The sequence below is a fragment of the Myotis yumanensis genome, unplaced genomic scaffold (genome assembly GCF_028538775.1).
Source record: "Myotis yumanensis isolate MYYU_CA2020_CCGP unplaced genomic scaffold, mMyoYum1.0.hap1 SCAF_23, whole genome shotgun sequence".
Lineage (NCBI taxonomy): Eukaryota > Metazoa > Chordata > Mammalia > Chiroptera > Vespertilionidae > Myotis > Myotis yumanensis.
Window position 1 is genome coordinate 1,063,131 of NW_027223774.1, and position 26,617 is coordinate 1,089,747.

A 26,617-nucleotide genomic window follows, 5' to 3' on the forward strand; every position below is an offset into this window, starting at 1 on the left:
AGGAGGAATAATTCTTTTATATATTTCTTAGGTCTTTGTGTCAGTTATTTTTGTAGACAGCTTGTAAACTTGAGTACATATCATGTTTAGCAAACACCTGTCATATCTATACAGACAACTGTAACCTTGAGTATCATATCTATACAGGCACCTGGCTTCAATAAGAGTATCAATGAGATGGCTAGCAGGCAATGTCAGGCAATAAAGTTTATCTTTTCTATTCAAGAAAAAAGCAAAGTTATTTTACAGTCTAAATTAACAGAGTTGACCTACAGAATAAGAGATTGTCTAAGCATCACAGAGTAGTTCAAGCAGCAGTTTTCTAAAGGAAGGATTACTATGCTTCACCCCATGCACAGTCAGTCTCACAGATGGCCACTCATGCACCTAAGCAAATCAACCAGACTGAGGGCAACAGCCCAGGCCACACCAAGGCTCACAGAATATTCCTGGTGAGTGCTGATTAAGTAAATATGCACCAGCCCCAATCTCACCTTGTTTCCATGGACCTAGGGCCTCAAATTAAAATAAAATGATGATCTACAACTCCTCTCAGTTTGAGGTGGTCTTCACTCCTTTTGAATAGTCTTCGTCTTGAACAACTACTCTGAGTCCCGATGCTCTTTAACTGGTCCCTGAAATATCTCACACCCAAAAAGGCCAAAATAAGTGTTTGTTTGTTTTTATCTGCAATGAACATAAATCTTCCCACTATGAATGTCTTTATGCGAGATAATGGTGCTTCCATATCCCCGGATGCTAAATACAAACCTTCATCTCATCTCTGACTCTTATCCCTCTCCCCCCCCCCCCCCCCCCGCCTCTTTCTCAATCTCAAAATTAGAAAATCCATGTGGCCACGCCTAAAATACCAATCCCGGATCCAACTGTGTTTCCATCTCAATTGCCACCACCAGGGTCCAGTTACCTTCACACTCTCCCATACCAGTGGTCGGCAAACCACGGCTTGAGAGCCACATGCGGCTCTTTGGCCCATTGAGTGTGGCTCTTCCACAAAATACCACATACCAGTGCACACGTACAGTGTGACTGAAACTTCGTGGCCCATGGGCAGAAGTTGGTTGTCAGCCTGAGCGAGTCTATTTTGAAGAAGTGGTATTAGAAAAAGTGGGGGGTGTCAGTCGGATGGGTGATGGGAGACATGGCACAGGCAGGCCGCTCAAAGGATATGCAGCACGGGAGAGGCGCATGGTTCATGCACGAGTTGAGGAAGGGAGAGTTGGATGGGGTTGTTCTCAGTGAATGTACCTCAGTCAGATTGAGGACTTTTATAGCCAAGGCCAATTTAGGAGTAGCCTAATTAAGTTAATAACAATGCACCTACCCATATAGTTTAAGTTTAAAAAATTCGGCCCTCAAGAGATATTTCAATCATTAAACTGTTGATATTTGGCTCAGTTGACTAATGAGTTTTCACCACTATCTCAGATGATCACACCACCTCCCTCTCACCCATATTGCTCTCCATGCAGCAGCCACAGGGCGTCTAATGAGACCTGAGGCAGATCACCTGCCTCCGCTGCTCCAAATCTCCCATTGCCCCCATTACCTGCAGAACTGACAACCCTGTTGTCACAAAGCTCCTCTACACCTGACTCCGCTCCCATTCTTACCTGTTCCCATCAAAGAGAAAAACATTCCTACAGGTTCCAGAACCAGCTGTCTTCACTCTGAGCCTCTACCACATGTGAAACCTGTGCCTGGAAGGACCTCCCACATCTCATTCCACTGTTTGCCAGAAAAACATGGACCACTTCATCCAAACCTAGTCATGGACTTAATTCGGGTATTTGTGTCTGTTTTTATGTCCCCAGGTCCCTGGGCAGGAAGAGAGGCTGGTCAGCCTCAGGACCCCACTGTCTCTGAGGCCACAAGAGTGTGAGGCCCTGACATCAGCCCCACAGCCCAGGCCCCTCAGCGGCTCCTCACCTGCAGGAACCTGTGGGAACTAAAGGTCTGTTGATGGCCTGGCACCCAATGCCAGGATCCAGGGGCTCAGGCTGCTCAGGGCCCTGGCCCAGCCCTGGTGCTGGGTGATACCTGAATTCCCCCAGGGCTCCGTCCTCAGTGCACACTCTTGTCAAGTTCCTTATCTTTCAAAAGACACCTCCTTCTGGTCTCTAATTTCTCTCCTCTCCCTTTTAAGGTGTGGTTCTTATCAGCAGTTTGGGGAAATGTTTAGAACCCTACCTCAGACAGCGTCCCTCTGCTGTTCACAACCACCCATGGCTCCAGCGTCCTGAGGATGAAAGTAAAACTCCTCACACAAAACTTTGCCTCATCTTCTTTGTTGCCTTTAAACAAAGAACAGACCTGGGTTTCCCGAGTCCTCACAGCTCAGCCACAGCCCCACGGCCTGACTGAGCGGCATTGCAGCCCGACACCCTCTTTCACCCCGTCACATGCTGTGTCACCTACAAGCTACTCACTGTTCTGGGTTCTGGGAGGCGAGCTGCAGGGCCTGACAGCGTGGTAGGTGGAGGGTAAATGGGGTGAGGCTGAGTTGACCTCAGTGAGCAGAGAGGAGTCCGGGAAGCATGGAGACCTCAGTCCCGCCTGCTGCAGGTCAACAAGCCTCAGACACCCCCTGCACAGCGGGGACGCTGCCTCTGATGGCTTGTCCTAGTCCTGATGCTGCCCGCTGGGCCCTCTAAGTCGATAGAACGAGGAGGTGAAAATGACCACCTGGAGGACTAATCTGAGAGTCACGCCCAAACCAATGAGCGCCAGGCTCAGGCGCCTCTCCTGGGCTTTCATTGGCTAAACGCAGCCATCTTTAGGCGCATTGCCCTTTGGGTAAGGAACTTTCCAGGCGGCGCAGGTGGCATTAGGATCCCAGTCACTGGCCATTGAGAATATCGGTGTTGGGGCGCCGAATGGCGGTGGGAAATGACAACCTTAGGTTTTGGTGGCGGGTGGCAGGGCTATGGGGAGTGTTGTCTGCAACTGAGCCCTTATTTGGAGATATTATTTCAGACTCCATGAAGCTCAGACTGCTCCCTGAAGTGAAAATTATGTCAATATTCCTGAAGACCACAAATCTAAATGGATATGTAGATAGTTGCTTTTTTTAAAATTTTATTTTGAGAGAGAAAATGAGAAGGAGAGAGAAAAACACAGGTGGGGTGCCTCCTCCCCTCCCTTACCCACCATCTGGGCATCCAGCCAGGAACCTGTCTTGTGGCTTCACGAAGAATTGCAACCTTTGTGTACATGGGAGGACACTCAAACAATGGAACCACTCTAGCCCTCAGATTTTTTTTTTCATTATCATTTTATAAAATATATTTTATAGATTTTTTACAGGGAGGAAGAGAGAAGGATAGAGAGTTATAAACATCGATGAGAGTGAAACATCTATCAACTGGCACCTGCACACCCACTACTGGGGATGTGCCCGCAACCAAGGTACATGCCCTTGACCGGAATCAAACCCGGGACCCTTCAGTCTGCAGGCCGATGCTCTATCCACTGAGCGAAACTGGATCGGGCCAGAGTTTTTATTTTTAACACAGAAACAGCACATTATAAAGAGAAAAATAAGGCTGTGAGAATATATACATAATTCTATCCTATTCGCTTAAAAGCAATATTTGAAAGGACCCAGAGGCCAACAAGACAACATTTCCTACGTTGTCTGCATGTCTGCAGTCAGCACACATTGTGCAGCTATGGAGCTAACAGTTACTACAAATGTTCACTACATGTGCCAGGCCCTGGATTCAATGCTTTACCTCCATTATTATTATTTCACTCAATTCTCTCCACAACTTGAGATCATTTCAGGATCTATTTTATTGAAATGAAATCCAGACTTAGAGACACAAGGTAAATTGCCTGATTGTAGAGTTAATAAAGTCAGGGCTGGCAGTCAATCCCATGTGTTTGTAATAACAGAGCTCTGGCTTCTAATTATAAGCTCTGCTGCCTCCTAGAGGGCAGAATAGGAGATGCATTCCTATTAGGACAAGCTGGGTGTTATGGGTAATAAACAGTCCCAAAGTTTTAGTGGCTTTCATTAAAGAAGGTATCTTTCTTGTTCATACGCCATGTGCACCCTTGTTCTCCAGAGACCAGGATAAAGGAGAGACCACCCATGTAGGTGCTGCTGGGTGTTATTAGAGATGGACATAGGGAGTGGCCAGTCTCCGTATGTCCAGACTCTTCTGTTAGAGGTGACAGGCTTCACTTCCAGCACATTTCATTGGTCAGAGCACATCACAGGCTGAAGTCACACTCAGGTGGTCAGGAGGAGAACCTGACATACTTCCTCGATGGGCCCCATTAACATGCCCACGTGGTGCCCGCGTCTTGTCGGGGACTGTGCAGGGCCAAGGAGAGGGGTGGGGATGGGTAGGAAATGACAGTGGAAGTCCGTCAGGATGGGTCCCTGCCTCCTTATCCAGGTGGACTTTGTCCCCTGGTTGCCCTAAACCACTGGTTCTCAACCTTCTGGCCCTTTAAATACAGTTCCTCATGTTGTGACCCAACCACAATTTATTTTCATTGCTACGTCATAACTGTAATGTTGCTACTGTTATGAATCGTCATGTAAATATCTGATATGCAGGATGGTCTTAGGCGACCCCTGTGAAAGGGTCGTTTGACCGTCATAGGGGTCTCGACACACAGGTTGAGAACCGCAGCCCTAAACCATCACTGGCAAGTTCCAAAGCAGTGAACTTCAGAAAAGGAGTTTGGGCAGATGGCATTGGCAGCAAACTCAGAACCCACTTCTGAGTGTGACCCCGGGTTAATCCCTGGCTGCCTGGTTTCCCACACTGTGCAGGAAGTTAAGACTCACAAGTTAATAGTATTGATTGGGAAGAGTTCAGGCTGCAAGCAACCAGCATCCACGTTCTTTTATATTAACATCAGTTGCTACCCTGCCTCCAATGCTCAGTATCATTTGCATCGCCCAGGGAAGGGCTCCATTAGGTGGGGCTGATAGTGAAAATGCTGCCGGTAACATCAATGGTGACTCTGTGGTTTCCACTCGTTCTGTGCAGGAACCTGTGCTGAATGCGGTTCCTCCATAGTTCTCCCCATCCACAGTGAAGAGATCTATGGGCCTAATTCTCCCTTCTGGCCCCAGTGTCCTATGTGGCCAGGAACTCCCAGTTGACCAGGTCCCAGTGGTCTAGGAGTGATGCTCTGGTAGACCCGGGCACCTTCCTCCCTGAGGGGTCAGCCTAGCTTTCACATGGGCGAGGGACACCCCTCACCAGGGATGTTCACTTCCTCACTCCTAATAGAGGGTTAGGAGCCTGGAAGTCTTTCCCCTCAGGTCTCCCCACATGCACCCACCCACTCATTCCTTCCCAAGGGACCTGGATCCCCAGCTCCTCCACGATGCCTAGTGTCCTTCACAAACATTCCCCATGCACACTCTCTAACTCCAGTCTGCCATCAGAATATTCCCTAATTCCTCCCCTTCCCAAAGCCTGGGATTCTATGAACTGACCTTTCACTCCATCGATCCCTGAGGCCTGTGAGGGGCCCCCTTGAAGGACAGAAGAGGCTGTAAGAGCAAAGATCGAAGGGGCCCCTTCCTGACCCCTCCAGAGACTGCCTAGGCATCTGCCTGTGTCTGGAGTGCACAGACTCACAGGGAAACATACCGACACCACAAGCACAGAAACATGCAGGTAGTGGACACCCCCAGCCACACTTAGGCACTCAGGTGCAGGGCTTCTGGCCAGGCTCACACAGACACACACTGCAGACACAGGGAACACCTTGAAGAGAACACACACACACACACACACACACACACACACAGACTCACACACACAATGCAAACACCCGCGCACACACCAGAGCAGACATACACGGACATAGAACACAGACACAAAGAGAACACAATACACACATCAGGAACACCCAAAGGGACAGCCAATTCACACATACAACCAACAGGCAACATGCAAAACATGCCCCCAAATTTTGAGTCATACTAACTCATGGTCTTGAAGGAAACGTGAAGATTTCAGGTGCTGCCCTGGACAGGCGGCTCAATCTCTTGCAGCTTCATTTCATTCCCCCACTTCAGTCAAAGGGCATGTTGGGTTCCTGGTGAGGGTGAAGACCTAGGTTGTGGGTTGATCTACTCTCCAGCATTTATTGAAGGCAACAGGTCCATGTTTCCTCTCACATGGATGTTCCTTTTTTTTTTGTCTGTGCCCACCCTTCTTCTCTCTCTCAAAGCAATACCCTCTGGTGAGGATTACACTTTTAAAGAATTAAGGGGCCCTAGCTAGTTTGGCTCAGTGGATAGAGCATCAGCATGTGGACTGAGGGGTCTCAGGTTCGATTCCGGTCAAGGGCACATGCACAGGTTGTGGGCACAATACCCAGTAGGGGATGTGCAAGAGGCAGCTGATCAAAGATTCTCTCTCATCATTGATGTTTCTATCTCTATATCCCTTTCCCTTCCTCTCTAAAATCAATAATACAATATTTTATAAATATATATAAATATAGTTTCACATTGCAAAGAAGTCAGTTGAGTCATTGAGGATTGAGTGAAATGAATAAATATATCTTTGATGCTGCACTAACCTACTAGTTAAATAATAAAATCATTTTAAAAATTGGCAAAAGATTCTGACCAGACATTTCAACAAAGGAGACAAAGACAGTGTAAAGATTTGCTTGAAAAAACATTCAACATAAAAATTTATTAGGGAAATGGAATTAAAACGGAGCAAGTTAAAACTATACTCATTATTCGGCCTATGAGTAAAAAGATTAAACATCACATGTGCTGGCAGGTTTGTGGAAAAACTAGAATTTTCATTACTGTGGGTGGGTGGCAAGGCAGAGGGAATGACCATTTTTGACCACAGTTCTGCATATACTAACAGGTAAAACATTCACCTACACTACATCAGTTTGATAAGCAGTACATACATCTATATAAAGAATTGCAGGCTATATTCCCAGCAGATTTATTTTTAATATCACAAACCTGGAAATAACTAAAACCATAGACAGACCAATAGGAAAGATGGTTATTCACAGAACACAGTATGACTCAGCCATAAAAAATAATTAACTATTCACATAAGCATTTGTGTTGAATCTCAAAATAACTGCGTAGCAAGAAGGAAAGCAATATTTGTATACCCCTTATAGTGCTTCTGAAATTATGAAAAATATTAACGAATCTTAAAAAAATATTAACTGATCTTGTAAAGGAAGGAAAATCAATGACTGCATTTAGGGATGGGGAAGGCAGAAGGAGAGATGACAAAAGGGCAGGAGGTAACTACAGGGTGTGGCACAAGTAGGTGTAGAGCTGTTGGCTGGAAATTACTACAATAATTTAAAGATAATAAAAAATGTTCAGAAGACGTGCTATTCACTTAATTCACTGCACTCTTTCCCACTCACTATGAATACTGGGTTTCTGACCCAATTGTAGTTCAACCTAACCCTCAGAGTCTCAATACAAGCGACACCATCCTTATGAAATGTCATTCATAAGGGCACAGGGCACCGTGACAGTATGTAATACACACTGTGAACAGAGAATATAATTCACATTGTTCACAGAAGCACAACAAAGCCCTCTCACCCCCATCTTCAGGATGACCTCAGACCGAATCATAGGAGGCACCAGGCTGCAAATGAGAACCACCAAGTCATTCCGACTTTCTTTCCAGGTCTTGGGCAGCACTGCACTACAAGTGAATACTGGACACAGTGATTTTCTGACTCCACGTTTGCCTTTGGAAGCACAGCAGGTTGGGGATTCCCACAATATCTGTTCCCCTGGACATGCTGACAGATCCCAAGTGTGCTTTCAAATAATCCAGGCAATGAATAGGACCAACAAAATGAAAGGTACTAGTACATGAGTAAAAGCACCTGGACAAAAAGATCATAAACCAGAGACGTGTTAGAAAATTCCATGGGTTTGCAGGTTGGTGGATTGGAACCTGAAGCAATTCATCACAGCATAAGGTGAGAGCCACTATGTCTCTGAGAGAGGTAGCTCTTCTTAGCTGAGGATGGGTGCACTGGGTAAACCCTCAATCAACTCCATTTCCTAGTCAGAAAGGAATGAAGATCCTGCTACGAGCTTGGAGTAATCACAGTTTGCTCAGGCAGAGGTGAGAACACAGAATCCTTTTTCCCTGACCACGCAGGGGCTGTGACTGAGACACCCGGTTCAGGTGAGCCAGATGGTAGAGGTGAAATCGCCTCAGCCAGAAATACTCTCACTGATTTCAATCTGGTAGTAGGCCCGAGTATATTAGCAAGTGCCATGCAGTTGTCTAAAGCATCACTTCTACTAGAAATTTAATGAGGAATCTAGCGTAGTGCATGTTGTGATAAAAGAGGTTTATGTTCTGTTAATTGTGTATCAAAGAATCCCCGTCAGTGTTGTTATTGTCAATAAGAGAAAGAAAGTATTCGGTGCCCACTTAAAGCTTTTCTCCATTGTGAACAATCAGGTGTCTAAGGAGGTAAGACTTTCTGCTAAAACATTTCCCACATTCACTACACTCATGAGGCCTTTCTCCTGTGTGAACTCTCTTGTGCTTAAAGAGGGTACTATGGCATCTAAAAGCTTTCCCACATTCACTGCATTCATAAGGTTTTTCTCCAGTGTGAACTCTCTGGTGTTCAATGAGGTTACACCTTCGACTGAAGGACTGTCCACATTCACTGCACTCATAAGGTTTTTCTTCAGTGTGAACTCTCTGGTGTTCGGTGAGGTTACCCCTTTGTCTAAAGGACTTCCCACATTCAATGCACTCATAAGGTTTTTCTCCAGTGTGAATTCTCCTGTGAGTAAAAAGATGACCATGCCATCTAAAAGATTTCCCACATTCACCGCACTCATAAGGTTTTTCTCTAGTGTGAACTCTCTGGTGTTCAGTGAGGATAAACCTTCGTCTAAAGGACTGCCTACATTCACTGCACTCATAAGGTTTTTCTCCAGTGTGAACTCTCTGGTGTTCAGTGAGGGTACACCTTCGTTTAAAGGACTGCCCACATTCACTGCACTCATAAGGTTTTTCTCCAGTGTGAACTCTCTGGTGTACAGTGAGGTTGTACCTATGACTGAAAGTCTTGCCACAATCGGGACACTCATATGGCTTTTCCCCAGTGTGAACTCTCTGGTGCCGATTAAGAACAGAGATATACCCGAATGACTTCCCACAGTCACTACACACATAGGGCTTTTCTCCATTGTGAACTCTGTGGTGTTGATTGAGGTTAGTCTTATATCCAAAGGCCTTCCCACAGTCACTACACTCATACGGCTTTTCTCCACTGTGAACTTTCCTATGTCGAATGAGTCTAGAGATTCCTCTAAAAATTTTTCCATATTTGTTATATTCATAATTCACTTCTTCATTGCAGACGCTCTGTTGAACAACTTTCTGGTTGTGGCTGGCAGCATTTTCACATTGACCCCACTGGTTATGACCTTTTCCACTGAGAAGTTTCTGAGAAATCTCACTGCCACTGTGTGGCTTCTCACTGTTGACAGGGGCCTGGGGCTGGAGAAGCTCTGAGATGGCTGGCAAGTCTTCCCCAACGTCCCTCCTGGATGAAGGCAGCCCTGATAAGTAGAAGCTGCACCTGGTCACAAACGAGGCCCTGTCCACACCTTCTTTCCAGGGCTTCTCTCCACTGGCTTCCCTCTGTTGCTGGCGAGGGTTTGCACTGAAACAGAAGGCTCTCACACGTGTGTCATTGAAGAAGGCTTTCTGCTCAAAGTCTGCTGCCTGTGACTCAGTCAGGTGCAGAATACCTTTGAACACAGAGAAACACCGCTTGCACACATGGATCCTCTGGTTTGCTGCCTCTGTCTTAGACGCCCTGACCTGTGACTCTCCTTGTACAGATACACTCTGCTCAGGACAGGCCTCCTCATCATCCGATTTATGACTACAACCTGAAAACAGAGAAATGAGGAGGAACTGGATGTTGACTACGGCGATGAGGGAAGTTCCATTACAAAAATATGTTACACATCATACATGCGATCCATGCAACGGATGTGCTGACAGGATTTGGAAAAGGCTCCTGTGAAGTTCTGGAACTCTGAATATCACAAAACAAGGAAACCCTCACCAGAAATATGACACAAAGATGGCAAGCACCACATGGAATCGAAGAAGGATCGTGAGCTCCTTCTTCTGCTAAAAGTGTTCAGCAGGGCTTATACGTTGGTGAAATGGGCAAGCTGTGCAAAAGGTTGCTTATGTTTTATTCCAAGGAAAATTCAGTAGCAGGGTTCGAGGACTACTTAAGCATATATGTGCACCTCATAACACATGTGCAGGTCCATTTAGGAGATACTGCACAGGGAGCAGTGCAGAGGGACAGAGGATGCAAAAAGGTGACAAAAATGAAGTTAAACAAAAGCCCTGAAGTAACAGATGAAATGATCAGTCATCAAAATGTCAATAACAGTAAATAAAATGTAGAAATAAGGTGGTGACAAACGAACCTGCACCTAAATATGGTTGGACACAAGCGGGTTCCTGGTGTGATTTGAAAAAAAGCCCTCATGTGACACCTTCCCCCAGTTTCCACTCAGTAGAATCAGGCCTCATTAGAGACCATCTTCCCAGTTCACTATGAAAGAGAACACAGGGTTCTCTATGCACCTTCCACTCTATAAATACATACAAACTAAATATTCAGAGTATTAATGAAATACAACGGAGGTGAGCAGCCAGCACTAACCCAGAGGAATTCGGATTGCAATAGTATTCAGGGAAGGAAATATTACAAACAACAATTGAGGTAGGATGTTACAAGTACAGTTCCAGTTCATGTAAGTAAAGATGATAACCTGGCACAGGCTGTCACAAAGAGCCTTACCTGGATGAATGGTGTAGAAGTGGAAGCCATGAGGACATAGAGAAAGTTCAAAGTGGGTCCCATTAAGCTCATTGCAATACTCCTGACTGCCAGACACTTCTTGCATTTTCAGATGCAGCGGGTGCAAGGGATGATCGGTGAGTCCAGAGCTCAGGACTCCCCACACAGCTCGCCCCTGGCAGCCACAGCCCATTTGAAAGGACAGTGGGGGAAATTATTAGAGCCCATGGTGTGGTGGTGAGAGCTATGTTTGAAGAATAAAGGAAGAGTAGACATCACCTCAGGACATTCGGAGAAACGTGAAGGTCTTACCTGCAGATGAGACCAGTGCAAACACTTCCAGCATCACATTGCAGTAGAGAAGTCTCTGAGCCTCATCAAGGAGCCCCCATTCCTCCTCAGAGAAGACAATGGCCACATCCTCAAAGTTCATATTCTGTCATAATGGGGACAGTTCAATCCATGATTAGCTTTTCTCCTAGGATTTCAAGTTCTTCATAATTCCCACCCTCCACATCCATATGCTCACTCTACTCTCCATCAGACAAGACAGCAGGCTGTGGGCCCATCAAAGTCACTCTCTCCCTACATTCCTACTGTTACTGTGTCTTCCCACAACAATAAAGGCAGTTGAGCAGAGAGAAGATACCTGAGATCTGGGACTCAGAGTAGGCAACACTGCCTCTTGTCAATACAGTGGGTGTCATCAACATAGGGAAGAGAGAGATGTTGTCCATAAAGAAAATGTGAATGATTTATCAGTTATTTTGTCAGGCAATACTCTTGTTATCACCCGGTTTCTCTTTCAGAGACATGAAAAAACATGACTGCCTGTTCACCCTACTGACTTGACACCATAATGTTGAGGCCATCACCTTGCACTATCTGCCCACATAATTCTCACACTTCTCGCACACAGCTTCATTTACAGGGGCACATCTTCAAGGGCAACACAAATTTGCCGTGGTGAGAACACTTTATTTCTAACTCAGCATCTCTTCCAAATGTCTAATTCACAGCCTCTATAATGTGTTTCTCTCTCTTTCTATCTCCCTTCCCGATTCACTGCAAAGATGCAAGACCAGCTGACACCAATATGTGCTATCTCCTTCTCATTGATCAATGGCAGCCCTGGACAACCTTAGGAAGGTGTGCATCTATGTGACACCTCATCTCTGCACCTGGCAGGTCTGACCATAACACCCCTATTTTCAGACAATTACACTAAAATTCCTCATATCATATCATATATCATATCAGCCAGTAAGCACCAAAAATGGACTCAGTCCTTATTCACCCTTATTGCAACATAGTGTCCTGTGGCCATGAATTCACATTCCCTCTCCAAGGTTACATCACTCCTTCTCCCACACTTCTCTCTCACCTGCACTCCCACACCCACAGCCCCCACAGTCATCTCCTTGACTTCCTGATCATTACTCAGAATGTGTGGTGTAGTGACTGCTTGGCAAATTCAAACAGGAATAAGTTCTATACAAACTCTGAGAGTCCACACTCATGGAGGCAGCCTTGAGCCCTGCTATAAAGGCCTCACTCCCTGACTGTGTTTTCCTTTAAGCTCACCTACTGAGAACCACATCACATCTTAGATATCCAGAGCCCACCTCCACCAGTGCTGCACATGATCTCCCATCCCCAGTCACAGCCCTCACCACTCAAGTCTCAAGGCCAATGGCCCTCTACCCCTGTTGTATCAAAAATCAGCGAGCTGGACAAGATGCCTTCATGAGCCTGTTAGGAGTCATCTCTATTGGGTGCAGGTTCAGAGCACAGTACAAGTGTCAAATTTGGGACACCCAAAGGAGGAATAATTCTCTTTTTATATCTTTCTTAGGCCCTTGTGTCAGTTATTTTTGTAGACAGCTTGTAACCTTGAGTACATATCACATCAAGCAGACACCTGTCCTATCTGTACAGACACCTGTAACCTTGAGTATCATATCTTCACAGGCACCTGGCATCAATATCAGAGTATCAGTTAGATGGCTAGCTTGCAAGGTCAGGCAAATAAGTTTATCTTTTCTACTCAAGCAAAAAACAAAGTTATCCTACAGTCTGAAAATAACAGTTTTGACTTACAGAATAAGAGACTGTCTAAGAATATCAGAGTAGTTCAAACAGCAGTTTTCCAAAGGAGGTATTACTTAGCTTCACCCCATACCCAGGAGTCTCATAGATGGCCACTCATGCCCCTACGCCAGTGGTTCTCAAACTTCCTAATGCCTCAACCCCTTAATATAGTTCCTCCTGTTGTGGTGACCCCCAACCATAAAATTGTTTTTGTTGCTACTTCATACCTGTAATTTTGCTACTGTTATGAATCATAATGTAAATATCTGATATGCAGGATGTATTTTCATTTTATTTTAATTGGACGCCCTAGGTCAGTGGTGGGCAAACTGTGGCTCACCAGCCACATGCGGCTCTTTGGCTCCTTGAGTGTGGCACCTCCACAAAAAACCACGGGCGGGTGGGCGCGCACATACAGTGTGATTGAAACTTCGTGGCCCATTCGCAGAAGTCAGTTTTCGGCCTGGGTGAGTCTATTTTGAAGAAGTACTGTTGATATTTGGCTCTGTTAACAAATGAGTTTGCCGATCATTAGCCTAAGTTGATGGAAACAAGGGGAGATTGGGGCTGGTGCATATTTACTTATTAACCACGCACCAGGAATATTCTGTGAGCCTTGGTGTAGCCTGGGGTGTTGCACTCAGTTTGGCCACACCAAGGCTCACAGAATATTCCTGGTGAGTGTTTAATGAGTAAATATGCACCAGACCAAAACTCACCTTCTTTCCATTGACCTAGGGAAATTTCATAAAATAAAATGATGATCTACAACTCTGCTCTGGTCCAGGCGGTCTTCACTCCTTTTGAGTCATCTTCATCTTGAACAACTCCTCCGAGTTCCAGATGCTCTTTAACTGCTCTCTGAAATATCTCACACCCTAACAGGCCAAAATAAGTGTGAGTTCGTGTTTATCTGCAATGAACATGAACCTTCCCACTATGAATGTCTTCATGCCAGATGATGGTGCTTCCAAATCCCCAGATGCTAAATACAAACCTTCATCTCATCTCTGACTCTGACCCCACCCTGCCTCTCTTTCAAACGCAAAATTAGAAAATAAAGGTGGCCACACCTAAAACACCAATCCCAAATCCAACTGTGTCTTCCATCTCCAGGGCTACCATCAGGGGCCAGTTACCATCCCACTCTCCCAGACGATCTCACCACCTCCCTCTCACCCATATTGCTCTCCATGCTGCAGCCACAGGGCTTCTAATGAGACCTGAGTCAGATCACCTGCCTCCTCTTCTCCTCATCTCCCATTGCCCCCCATCACCTGCAGAACAGACAACCGTGTTGTCACAAAGCTCCTCAACACCTGACTCCGCTCCCATTCTTACTTGTTCCCATTAAAGAGAAAACCATTCGTGCAGGTTCCTGAACCAGCTGTCTTCTCTCTGAGCCTCTGCCACATCTGAAACCTGTGCCTGGAAGGATCTCCCACACCTCATTCCACTGTTTGCCAGAAAAACATGGACCACTTCATCCAACCCTAGTCCTGGACTTAGGATTCGGGGATTTGTGTCTGTTTTTATGTCCCCAGGTCCCAGGGCAGGAAGAGAGGCTGGACAGCCCCAGGACCCCACTGTCTCAGAGGCCACAAGAGTGTGAGGCCCTTACATCAGCCCCACAGCCCAGGCCCCTCAGCAGCTCTGCACCTGCAGGAACCTGTAGGCACTAAAGGTCTGTTGACGGCCTGGCACCCAACGCCAGGATTCAGGGGCTCAGGCTGCTCAGGGCCCTGGCCCATCCCTGGTACTGGATGATACCTGAATCCCCCCAGGGCTCGGTCCTCAGTGCACACTGTTGCCAAGTTCCTTATCTTTCAAAATACTCCTCCTTCTGATCCCTAATTTCTCTCCTCTCCCTTTAAGGTGTTCTTCTTATCAGCGGTTTGGGGAAATGTGTAGAACCCGACCTCAGACAGCGTCCCTCTGCTGTTCACAACCACCCATGGCCCCAGCGTCCTGAGGATGAAAGTAAAACTCCTCACACAAAACGTTGCCTCATATTCTTTGTTACCTTTAAACACAAAACAGGCCTGGCTTTCCCGAGTCCTCACAGCTCAGCCACAGCCCCACGGCCTGACTGAGCGGCCTTGCAGCCCGTCACTCTCATTCACCCCATCACATGCTGTGACACCTACAAGCTACTCACGGTTCAGGGTGCTGGGACTCGAGCTGCAGGGCCTGACAGCATGGTAGGATGGAGGGTAAATGGGGTGAGGCTGAGTTGACCTCAGTGAGCAGAGAGGAGTCTGGGAAGCATGGAGACCTCAATCCCGCCTGCTGCAGGTCAACAAGCCTCAGACACTCCCTGCACAGCAGGGACGCTGTCTCTGCCGGCTTGTCCTAGTCCTGATGCTGCCCGCTGGGCCCTCTAAGTCAATAGAACGAGGAGGTGAAAATGACCACCTGGAGGACTAATCTGGGAGTCACGCCCAAACCAATGAGCTCCAGGCTTGTGCGCCTCTCCTGGGCTTTCATTGGCTAAACGCAGCCATCATTAGGCGCATTGCCCTTTGGGTAAGGTACTTTCCAGGCCCCGCAGGTGGCATTAGGATCCCAGTCACTGGCCATTGAGAATATTGGTGTTGGGGCGCCCGAATGGGTGTGGGAAATGACAACCTTAGGTTTTGGTGGCTGGTGTCAGGGTTATGGGGAGTGTTATCTGCAACTGAGCCCTTATTTGGAGATATTATTTCAGATTTCATGAAGCTCAAAATGATCCCTGAGGTGAAAATTATGTCAATTATTCCTGAAGACCAGAATTCTAAACGGATATGTAGATAGTTACTGTTTTTTAAATTTTATTTTAAGAGAGAAAATGAGAGGGAGAGAGGAAAACAGGTGGGGTGCCTCCTCCCCTCCCTTACTCACCGTCTGGGCATCCAGCCAGGGACATGTCTTGTGGCTTCACCAGGAATTGCAACCATTCTTTCCCTGGGAGGAAACTTAAACAATGGAATCACTCCAGCCCTCAGAGTTCTTTTTTATTATCATTTTATAAAATATGTTTTATTGATTTTTTACAGAGAGGAAGGGAGATGGATAGAAAGTTAGAAACATCAATGAGAGAGAAATATCTATCAGCTGCTACCTGCAAACGCCCTATTGGGTATGTGTCTGCAAACAAGGTACATGCCCTTGACCGGAATCGAACTCGGGACCTTTCAGTCTGCAGGCCAATGCTCTACCCACCTAGCCAAACTGGATAGGGCCAGAGTTTTTACTTCTAACACAGAAATAGCACATTATTAAGAGAAAAATAAGGCTATGGGAATATATACATCATTCTATCCTATTCGCTTAAAAGCAATATTTGAAAGGACACCGAGGCCAACAAGGCGACATTTCCTACGTTGTCTGCATGTCTGCAGGCAGCACACATTGTGCAGCTATGGAGCTAACAGTTACTGAATGTTCACTACATGTGCCTGGCCCTGGATTCAGTGCTTAACCTGCATTATTATTATTTCACTCAATCCTCTCCACGACTTGAGATCATTTCAGGATCTATTTCATCAATATGAAATCCAGACTCAGAGACTCCAGGTAAATTGCCTGATTGTAGAGTTAATGAAGGCAGGGCTGGAAGTCAAACCCATGTGTCTCTAATAACACACCTCTGGCTTCTAATGTTAGGCTCTGCTCCCTTCTAGAGGGTAGAATAGGCAATGCATTCCCATTAGGACCAGCTAGATCTTATTATGGGTAATAAATAGCCGCAAAGTTTTAGTGACTTTTATTTTAAAAAAGTATCTTTCTTGTTCATACCCCATGTACACCCTTGATCTCCTGAGACCAGGATAAAGGGGAATCCACCCTTCTAGGTACTGCTGGGTGTTATCAGAGATGGACATAGGGGGTGGCCAGTCTCCGTGTGTCCAGACTCTTCTGTTAGAGGTGACAGGCTTCACTCCCAGCACATTCCATTGGTCAGAGCACATCGCAGACTGAAGTCAATCTCAAGTGGTCAGGAGGAGAACCTGACATACTCGATGGGCCCCATGAACATGCCCAGGTGGTGGCAGCCTCTTTTCGGGGACTGTGGAGGGCCAAAAAGAGGGGTGGGGATGGGTAGGAAATGACAGTGGAAGTCTGTCAGGATGGGTCCCTGTCTCCTCATCCAGGTGGACTTTGTCCCCTGGTTACCCTAAACCACTGCTTCTCAAACTTTGATATTTTTAATACAGTTCCTTTAGTTGTGACCCAACCATAGCATTACTTTCATTGCTACTTCATAACTGTCATGTTGCTACTCTTATGAATCCTAATGTAAATATCTGATGTGCAGGATGGTCTTAGTCGACCCCTGTGAAAGGGTCATTCAACCACCAGAGGGGTCGTGACCCACAGGTTGAGAACCGCTGCCCAAAACCATTGTAGGGAGCCAATATAGGGCGGACTGACCTGTTGGCAAAGTCACAAACTAGTCCCAGCTTAGAGGACACAGGCCTCTTAGCATAATTAGGCTTGACCTTATAATGCTCCCTAGATCTTACCCGGGAAGCTAATGGGCTGAGGGAAGTGTAGCAGGAACAAGAACCAAAACAAGTGAAACTCACAAGAACACTGTAACTTTGGTAACCACTACCTTGTTTACCTCTGACTATAAAATAAAGGCTCAGTTTGCTTAGGGATCTTTCTCTATGGCCTCAGCCAGGCACAGGAAGATCCATGGACTCTAAAGAGAGCTAGAGAGCTATGAACGCTGTCTCCGTGTAAATTATTCTTCGCCAACTACGTCCACACCTTGGAGAAGCCTGGCCCGCTGGGTCTGAACCCCAGCAAAGCATCACTGGCAAGTTCCAAAGCAGTGAACCTCAGAAAAGGAGTTTGGGCAGATGGCATTGGCCGCGAACTCAGAACCCACTTCTGAGTGTGACCTGGGTAAACCCCTGGCTGCCTCGGGTCCCACACTCGGGTGGAGGTGAAGACTCACAAGTTAAGGGTGTTGACTGGGAAGGGCACAGGCTGGAAGCCTCCAGCATCCACGAGCTTTTACATGAACATCAGTCCCTCCCTGCCTCCAAGTCTCAGGATATTTTGCGTTGCCCAGGTGAGGGCCCCAGCAGGTGGGGCTGATGGAGAAAATGCTGCCAGTAACATCATTGGTAACCCTGTGGTTTCTGTGCAGGAACCTGTGCTAAATGCAGTTCCGCCACAGTTCTCCCCATTCAGTGAAGAGATCTCTGGGCCTAATTCTCCCTCCTGGTCCCAGTGTCCTGTGTGGACACGCACTCCCAATGGACCGGGACCCAGCGGTCTAGGAGTGATGCTCTGAGTAGACCCGGCCACCTTCTTCCTTGAGGGATCAGCTTGCTTTCACACGGGTAAGGGACACCATCTCCAGGGATGGCCACTTCCTCATTCCTAGTTGGGGGTTAGGAGCCTAAAGTCTTTCCACTATGGTCCCCCCACATGCACCCACCCACTCATTCCTTCCCAAGGCACCTGGATCCCCAGCCCCTCCACGAAGCCTAGTGTCCTTCACAAACATTCCCCATGCACACACTCTAACTCCAGTCTGCCATCAGAATCTTCCCTAATTCCTCCCCTTCCCACAGCCTGGGGTTCTTTAAACTTCATCCATCCCTGAGACCAGAGAGGGGACCCCCGGGTGGACAGCAGAGGCTGGAAGAGCAGGAACAGAAGGGGCCCCTTCCTTATCCCTCCAGAGACTGCCTAGGCAGCTGCCTGTGTCTGGGGTGCACAGACTCACAGGGAAACATACCGACACCACAAGTACAGAAACATGAAGGTACAGGACACCCCCAGGCTCAGCTGGGCACTCAGGTGCAGGGCTTCTGGCCAGGCTCACACAGACACACACTGCAGACACAGGGAACACCTTGAGGGGAACACACACACACACACACACACACACACGATGGACACAAGCCACACCAGAGCAGACATACACGGACATAGAACACAGACACAAAGAGAACAAAATACACACATCAGGAACACCCAAAGGGACAGCCAATTCACACATACAACCAACAGGCAACATGCAAAACAAACACTCCCCCAAATGCTGAGTCATACCAACTCATGGTCCTGAAGGAAACATGAAGATTTCAGGTGCTGCCCTGGCCAGGCGGCTCAATCTCTTGCAGCTTCATTTCATTCTTCCATTTCAATCAAAGGGCTTGTTCAGTTCCTGGTGAGGGCGCAGACCAGGTTGTGGGTTTGATCCGCTGTCCGGCATTTATGGAGGCAACCAGTCCATGTTTCCTCTCACATGGATGTTCCTTTTTTTTCTCTGTGCCCCTCCCTTCCTCTCTCTCAAAGCAATAAACATATCCTCAGATGAGGATTACAATTTTCAAAAAGAATTAAGGGGTCCTAGCTGATTTGGCTCACTGGATAGAGCATCAGCCTGTGGACTGAATGGTTCCCCGTTTGATTCCAGTCAAGGGCACATGCACAGGTTGTGGGCTCAATACCCAGTAGGGGAGGTGCAAGAGGCAGCTGATCAATGATTATCTATCATCATTGATGTTTCTGTCTCTCTCTCTGTCCCTCTCCATTCCTCTCTGAAATCAATAAAAATATATTTAGCCCTAACCGGTATGGCTCAGTGGATAGAGCGTCGGCCTGAGGACTGAAATGTCCCAGGTTCAATTCTGGTCAAAGGCATGCACCTTCGTTGTGGACACATCCCCATTAGGAGGTGTGCAGGAGGCAGCTAATTGATGTTTCTCTCTCATCGATGTATCTATCTCTCTACCCCACTCCCTTCCACTCTGTAAAAATCAATTATATATACATATATATATATATATATATATATATATATATATATATATATATGGTTTTTTTTAAAGAATTAAGGGGTTGAGCCCTAGCTGGTTTGGCTCAGTGGATAGAGTGTTGGCCTGGGGACTGAAGGGTCCTGGGTTCCATTCCAAGCAAGGCCACATGCCTTGCTTGCGGGTTTGATCCCCGGTAGGGGGCGTGCAGAGGTAGCTGATCAATGATTCTCTCTCATCGTTGATGTTTCTATCTCTCTATCCCTTTCCTTTCCTCTCTCAAATCAATAAAAACAATATTTTTAAAAATATGTATATATAGTTTCACATTGCAAAGAAGTCTGTTTTGTCACTGAGGATTGAGTGAAATGAATAAATACATCTTAGATGCTGCACTAACCTACCAGTTAAAATAATAAATTCATTTTAAAATTTGGCAAAAGATTCTGACCAGAATTTCAAGAAAGAAGACAAAAACAGGGTGAAGAATTGCTTGAGAAAACGTACACCATAAAAATTTATTAGGGAAATGGAATTAAAACAAAGCAAGTTAACACTATACTCATTTCTCAGCCTATTATTAAAAAGATTAAACATCACATGTGTTGGCAGGGTTGTGGAAAAATTAGAAATTTCATTACTATGGGTGATGAGAAAGCCAAAGGAATGACCATTTTAGAACACAGTTCTGCATATACTAACAGGTAAAACATTCGCCTACACTGCATCCCTTTGATAAGTAAAACATACCTCTATATAAAGAACTGAAGGCAATATTCCCAGCAGATTTATTTTTAATATCCCAAACCTGGAAATAACTAAAACCATAGACAGATCAATAGGTAAACTGGCTATTCAGAGAAAACAGTATGACTCAGCCATAAAAAATAATTAACTGTTCACATAAGCATTCACGTTGAATCTCAAAATACTGTTTAGCATGAAGGAAAGCAATATTTGTATATCCCTTATAGTGTGCTTGAAATTATGAAAAATATTAACTAATCTTAAAAAATATTAACTAGTCTTGTAAAACAAGGAAAATCAATGACTGCATTTAGGGCTGGGGAAGGCAGAAGGAGAGATTACAAACGGGCAGGAGGTAACTACAGGGTGTGGCACAGGTAGGTGTAGAGCTGTTGGCTGGAAATTACTACAATAATTTAAAAATAATAAAAAACAAGAATAAACTCTTCCCTGGCCAGTGAGCCTCAGGTGTTTGAGCACCATCCATTGCCCTAAAAGGTCACTGGTTCCATTCCAGCTCAAGGCACACGCCTGCCTGGATGCCCTGTAGGTGACGTGCAGGAGGGAGCTGTTTGATGTTTCTTTCTAATATCACAATTACTCTCTCTCTCGCTCTCACTTTGTCTACCTTCCTTTCTTTGTAAAAAGTCGTTAAAAATATTGTTAGATATGTAAAATACTTATTTAGAAAAATAGAGAGTCAACTCTGTGTTTTGCATATTCACGTCTCTATGCCTGAAGATACAGGTTTTGCCCGAACCTGTATACGCGTGAGAGGTAAGTTTCTGTCACATGTGACCGTATCAGAGCTTGATCCCTATGTCCAAATTCACCAAATAGTACTAATATACCTAAATAAAACCTTAAAATGTGCTTTCAAATAAAGGCCCAGATATCCGTGTCTTGTTAAAAAATTAAAATGACAACCCTATATGGGCTCTACCATCTCTCTCCTAATTTCCTGGGAGCAAAAGCCTTGCCTCAGTGGGAGCAAATACTGGCAAGCAGAGAAGACTATGGCCATCAGAATCAACAGGAATGCTGACTGGGTCACAAATGCCACATCCTGGGACTGACTACAGGATTACCCTTCCTCTAGCTCTGAGGTCTTGCCTGTTGAGCAAACCTTGAGGTGAACACCTTAGAGAGGCCAGAAGAGGAAACAGGCCCTTTAGATTATTTTCTCTAAAAATGACTTTAGCCACAGGAAACAGTGATGGAGGAACTGAGGACAACTGTCCACAATGACCACACAAGTCACACGTCCTTAGTCCTTTGTGGGTAACGTTCAGAAGAGGTGCGATTCACATAATTCACTGCACTCTTTCCCACTCACTATGAACACAGAGTTTCTGACCCAATTGTAGTTCAACCTAACCCTCAGAGTCTCAATACAAGCGACACCAGCCTGCAAAATGTCATTCATAACGGCACAGGGCACCTTGACAGTATGTAATACACACTGTGAACAGAGAATATAATTCACATTGTTCACAGAAGCACAACAAAGCCGCCCACCCCCATCTTCAGGATGAACTCAGATCTCAATCATAGGAGGCACCAGGCTGAAAATGAGAACCACCAAGTCATGCTGCCTTTCCTTCCAGGTCTTGGGCAGCACTGCACTACAAGTGAATACTGGACACAGTGACTTTCTGACTCCACGTTTGCCTTCGGAAGCACAGCTGGTTTGGGATTCCCACAATATCTGTTCTCCTGTTCATGCTGACAGATCCCAAGTGTGCTTTCAGATCAATCCAGGCAATGAATAGGACCAACAAAATGAAAGGTACTAATACGTGAGCAAAAGCACCTGGACAAAAATATCAGAAAACAGAGATGTGTTAGAAAATTCAATGGGTTTGCAAGTTGGTGAACTGGAAAAGGAAACAATTCATCACAGCATAAGGTGATGTCCCAGAGAGATGTAGCACTTAGCTGAGGATGGGTGCGCTTGATGAACCCTCAATAACTCCATTTCCTAGTCAGAAAGGAATGAAGATCCTGCCATGAGCTTGGAGTAATCACAGTTTGCTCAGGCCGAGCTGAGAACACAGACTTCTTTTTCCTGACGACGCAGGGGCTGTGACTGATGCACCCTGATCAGGTGAGCCAGGTGGTGCAGGTGAAATCGCCTCAGCCAGAAACACTCCCAGGGATTTCAATCGGGTGGTAGGCCCCAGCAGCTTAGCAAGTGCCATGCAGTTATTTAAAGCATCACTTGTACTTGAAATTTTATGAGGAATCTAGGGGAGTGCATGTTGTGATAAAAGGTGATTATAGTCCATTAAATGTGTATCAAAGTTGTTATTGTCAATGAGAAAAATTAAGTATTGGGTGCACATTTAAAGCTTTTCTCCATTGTGAACAATCAGGTGTCTAATGAGGTGAGATTTTCTGCTAAAAGATTTCCCACATTCACTACACTCATGAGGCCTTTCTCCTGTGTGAACTCTCTTGTGCATAAGAAGGTGACCAAGGCATCTAAATGATTTCCCACATTCACTGCATTCATAAGGTTTTTCGCCAGAGTGAACTCTCTGGTGATTAGTAAGGTTACAACTTTTTGTGAAGGACTGCCCACATTCACTACACTCATAAGGTTTTTCTCCAGTGTGAATTCTCTGGTGTTCCCTGAGGGCATACCTTTGTCTAAAGGACTTCCCACATTCACTACACTCATAAGGTTTTTCTCCAGTGTGAATTCTCTGGTGTTCCCTGAGAACATACCTTTGTCTAAAGGACTTCGCACATTCACTGCACTCATAAGGTTTTTCTCCAGTGTGAATTCTCTTGTGGGTAAAAAGTTTACTATGACTTCTAAAAGATTTCCCACATTCACTGCACTCATAAGGTTTATCTCCACTGTGAATTCTCTGGTGATTAGTAAGGGTACTTCTTTGTCTGAAGGACTGCCCACATTCACTACACTCATAAGGTTTTTCTCCACTGTGTACACTCTGGTGGTCGGTGAGGTTATACCTCTGTCTAAAGGACTTCCCACATTCACTGCACTTATAAGGTTTTTCACCAGTGTGAATTCTCTGGTGGTGATTAAGAACAGAGTTATACCTGAATGACTTTCCACACTCACTACACACATAGGGCTTTTCTCCAGTGTGAAGTCTGTGGTGTTGATTGAGGTTACTCTTATATCCAAAGGCCTTCCCACTATCACTACACTCATATGGCTTTTCTACACTGTGAGCTTTCCTATATTGAATGAGGCTAGAGATCCCTGTAAAAATTTCTCCAGATTTCTTCCAAGCATCATTCACAACTCCCTTGCAGAGGCTCTGTTGAACAACTTTCTGGTTGTGGCTGGCAGCATTTTCACATTGACCGCACTGGTTATGACCTTTTCCACTGAGAAATTTCTGGGAAATCTCACTGCCACTGTGTGGCTCCTCAGTGTAGAGAGGGGCCTGGGGCTGGAGAAGCTCTGAGATGGCTGGCAAGTCTTCCCCAACCTCCCTACTGGATGAAGGCAGCCCTGATAAGTAGAAGCTACACCTGGTCACAAACGAGGTCCTGTCCACAGATTCTTTCCAGGGCTTCTCTCCAGTGGCTTCCCTTTTTTGCTGGCGAGGGTTTGTACTGAAACAGAAGTCTCTCACACGTGTGTCCTTGAAGAAGGCTTTCTGCTCAAGGTATGCTGCCTGTGACTCAGTCAGGTGCAGACTGTCTTTGAACACAGAGAAACACCGCTTACACACATGGGTCCTCTGGGTTGCTGGCTCTGTCTTAGACACCGTGACCTGTGACGCTCCTTGTACAGATACACTCTGCTCAGAATAGGCCTCCTCATCATCCATTTTATGCAAACAACCTGAAAACAGAGAAATGAGGAGGAACTGGATGTTGACTACTGTGATGAGGGAAGTTCCATTACAAAAATATGTTGCACATCATACATGCATTCCACGCAATTGCCTGAAAATATGAGATGTGCTGGAAGGATTTGGAAAAGGCTCCTGTGAAGTTCTGGAACTCTGAATATCACAAAACAAGGAAAGCCTCACCAGATATATGACACAAAGATGGCAAGCACAGCATGGAATTGAAACAGGATCATCAGCTCCTCTTCTGCTAACAGTGTTCAGCAGGGCTCATCTCCTGGTGACATGGGCAAGCTGTGCAGAAGGGTGGTTATGTCTTATTACAAGTAAAATTCAGTAGCAGGGGTTTGAGGGCTACTTAAGCATGTATGTGCACCTCATAACACATGTGCAGGTCCAAGTAGGAGAATACTGCACAGGGAGGAGTGCCGAGGATCAGGTGATGCAAAAAGGTGAAAAACGTGAAGTTAACCAAAAGCCATGATGTAACAGATGAAATGATCAGTCATCAAAATGTCAATAATGGTAAAGAAAATGTAGATATAAGGTATGGACAAACCCATCCACACCTAAATATGGTTGGACACAAGCGGGATCCTGGTATTATCTGAGAAACGCCCTCATGTGACACCTACCCCCAGTTTCCACTCAGTAGAATCATAGACTATCTTCCCAGTTCACCCTGAGAGAGAACACAGGCTTCTCCATGCACCTTCTACTCTATAAAAACATACAACCTAAATATTCAGAGTATTAATGAAACACAAGGTAGGTGAGCAGCCAGCACAAAGTCAGAGCAATTCGGATTGCAATAGTATTCAGGGAAGAAAATATTACAAACAAAAATTGAGAGAGGATGTTATAAGTGCAGCTACGGTTCATGTAAGTAAAGACCATAACCTGGCACAGGCTGTCACAGAGCCTTACCTGGATGAATGGTGTAGAAGTGGCAGCCATGAGGACAGAGTTACCTTCCCAGGAAGACAAAGTTCAAAGTGGGTCCCATAAAGCTCATTGCAAGACTCCTGACTGCCAGACACTTTTTACATTTTCTGAAGCAGTGGGTGTAAGGGATGCTTGGGGAGCCCAGAGATCAGGACTCCCCACACAGCTCGTCCCTGGCAGCCAGAGCCCATTTGAAAGGACAGTGGGGGATATTAGTAGAGCCCATGGTGTGGCTGTGAGACCTATGTTTGAAGAATAAAGGAAGAGTAGACATCACCTCAGGATATTGGGAGGAACGTGAAGGTCTTACCTGCAGATGAGACAAGTGCAAACACTTCCAGCATCACATTGCAGTACAGAAGTCTCTGAGCCTCATCAAGGAGGCCCCACTCCTCCTCAGAGAAGTCAATGGCCACGTCCTCAAAGTTCATATTCTGTCATAATGGGGACAGTTCAAGCCATGATTAGCTTCTCTCCTAGGATTGCAAGTTCTTCATAATTCCCACCCTCCACATCCATTTCCTCTCTCTACAATTCATCTGACAAGACACCACACCTTGGGCCCATCAAAGTCACTCTCTCCTTATATTCCTACTGTTACTGTGTCTTCCCACAACAATAAAGGCAGTTGAGCAGATAGAAGATACCTGAGTTCTGGGCCTCACATGTAGCCCACACTGCCTCTTGTCGATACAGTGGGTGTGACCCACAGAGGGAACAGAGAGATGTTGGCTATAAAGAAAATGTGAATGATTCATCACTGCATTTGTCAGGCAATACTCTTGTAATCTCCCTCAGAAACATGAAAAAATATGGCATTGTGCTTCATCCTTCTAACTCTGATACCATGGTGTTGAGGCCAGCACCTTGTACTACTTGCTCAACATAATTCTTTGAAACACACTTCTCTCACACAGCTTCATTTCCAGGGGCACATCCTCAGAGCAACACAAATTTGCTGTCTCGAGAACACTTTATTTCCTCCTCATCCTCTCTTCCAAAGGTCTAATTCACAGCCTGTGTAATGTGTTTCTCTCTCTATCACCAATCCCCTTTCCACTGCAAACATGCAAGCGCAGGTGACACCAATATATGCTATCTCCTTCTCATTGGTCAATGTCAGCCCTCAACAACCATAGGAGGTGTGCATCTATGTGACACTTCAGCTCTGCACCTGTCAGGTCTCACCAAAACACCCCTATTTTCAAACAATTACACTAAAATTCACCATATCCTATCATATATCATATATCATATCAGCCAGTAACAACCAAAAATGGACTCACTCCTTAGAATTGGGCCTCATCATAGACTATCTTCAGTAGAATTCAGTACCCTTATTGCAACATCCAGTGTCCTGTG

The 26,617-nt window shown here is 45.7% G+C and overlaps 1 protein-coding gene across 1 annotated transcript; it reads right to left on the reverse strand.

Annotated features, from left to right (window-relative positions):
• Positions 1-8,453: 8,453 nt before the first annotated feature.
• Positions 8,454-25,686, reverse strand: LOC139000220 (zinc finger protein 420-like). Its single transcript, XM_070402481.1, has 3 exons — positions 25,566-25,686; positions 22,948-24,300; positions 8,454-9,346 (listed from the first exon to the last, which is right to left on the reverse strand). Exons 1-3 carry the CDS (start codon positions 25,684-25,686, stop codon positions 8,454-8,456), a joined length of 2,367 nt encoding a protein of 788 aa, XP_070258582.1.
• Between the last annotated feature and the right edge of the window lie 931 nt (positions 25,687-26,617).

Coding starts and splice junctions, on each gene's coding strand:
- LOC139000220 (XM_070402481.1), bottom strand. CDS start 25,686: ATGAACTTTGAGGACGTGGCCATTGACTTCTCTGAGGAGGAGTGGGGC. Junction 24,301..25,565: donor TGCACTTGTCTCATCTGCAG/GTAAGACCTTCA, acceptor CTCTGTTTTCAG/GTTGTTTGCATAAAATGGAT. Junction 9,347..22,947: donor GAAATCATTTAGATGCCTTG/GTCACCTTCTTA, acceptor AAATTTTTAGAG/GAATCTCTAGACTCATTCGA.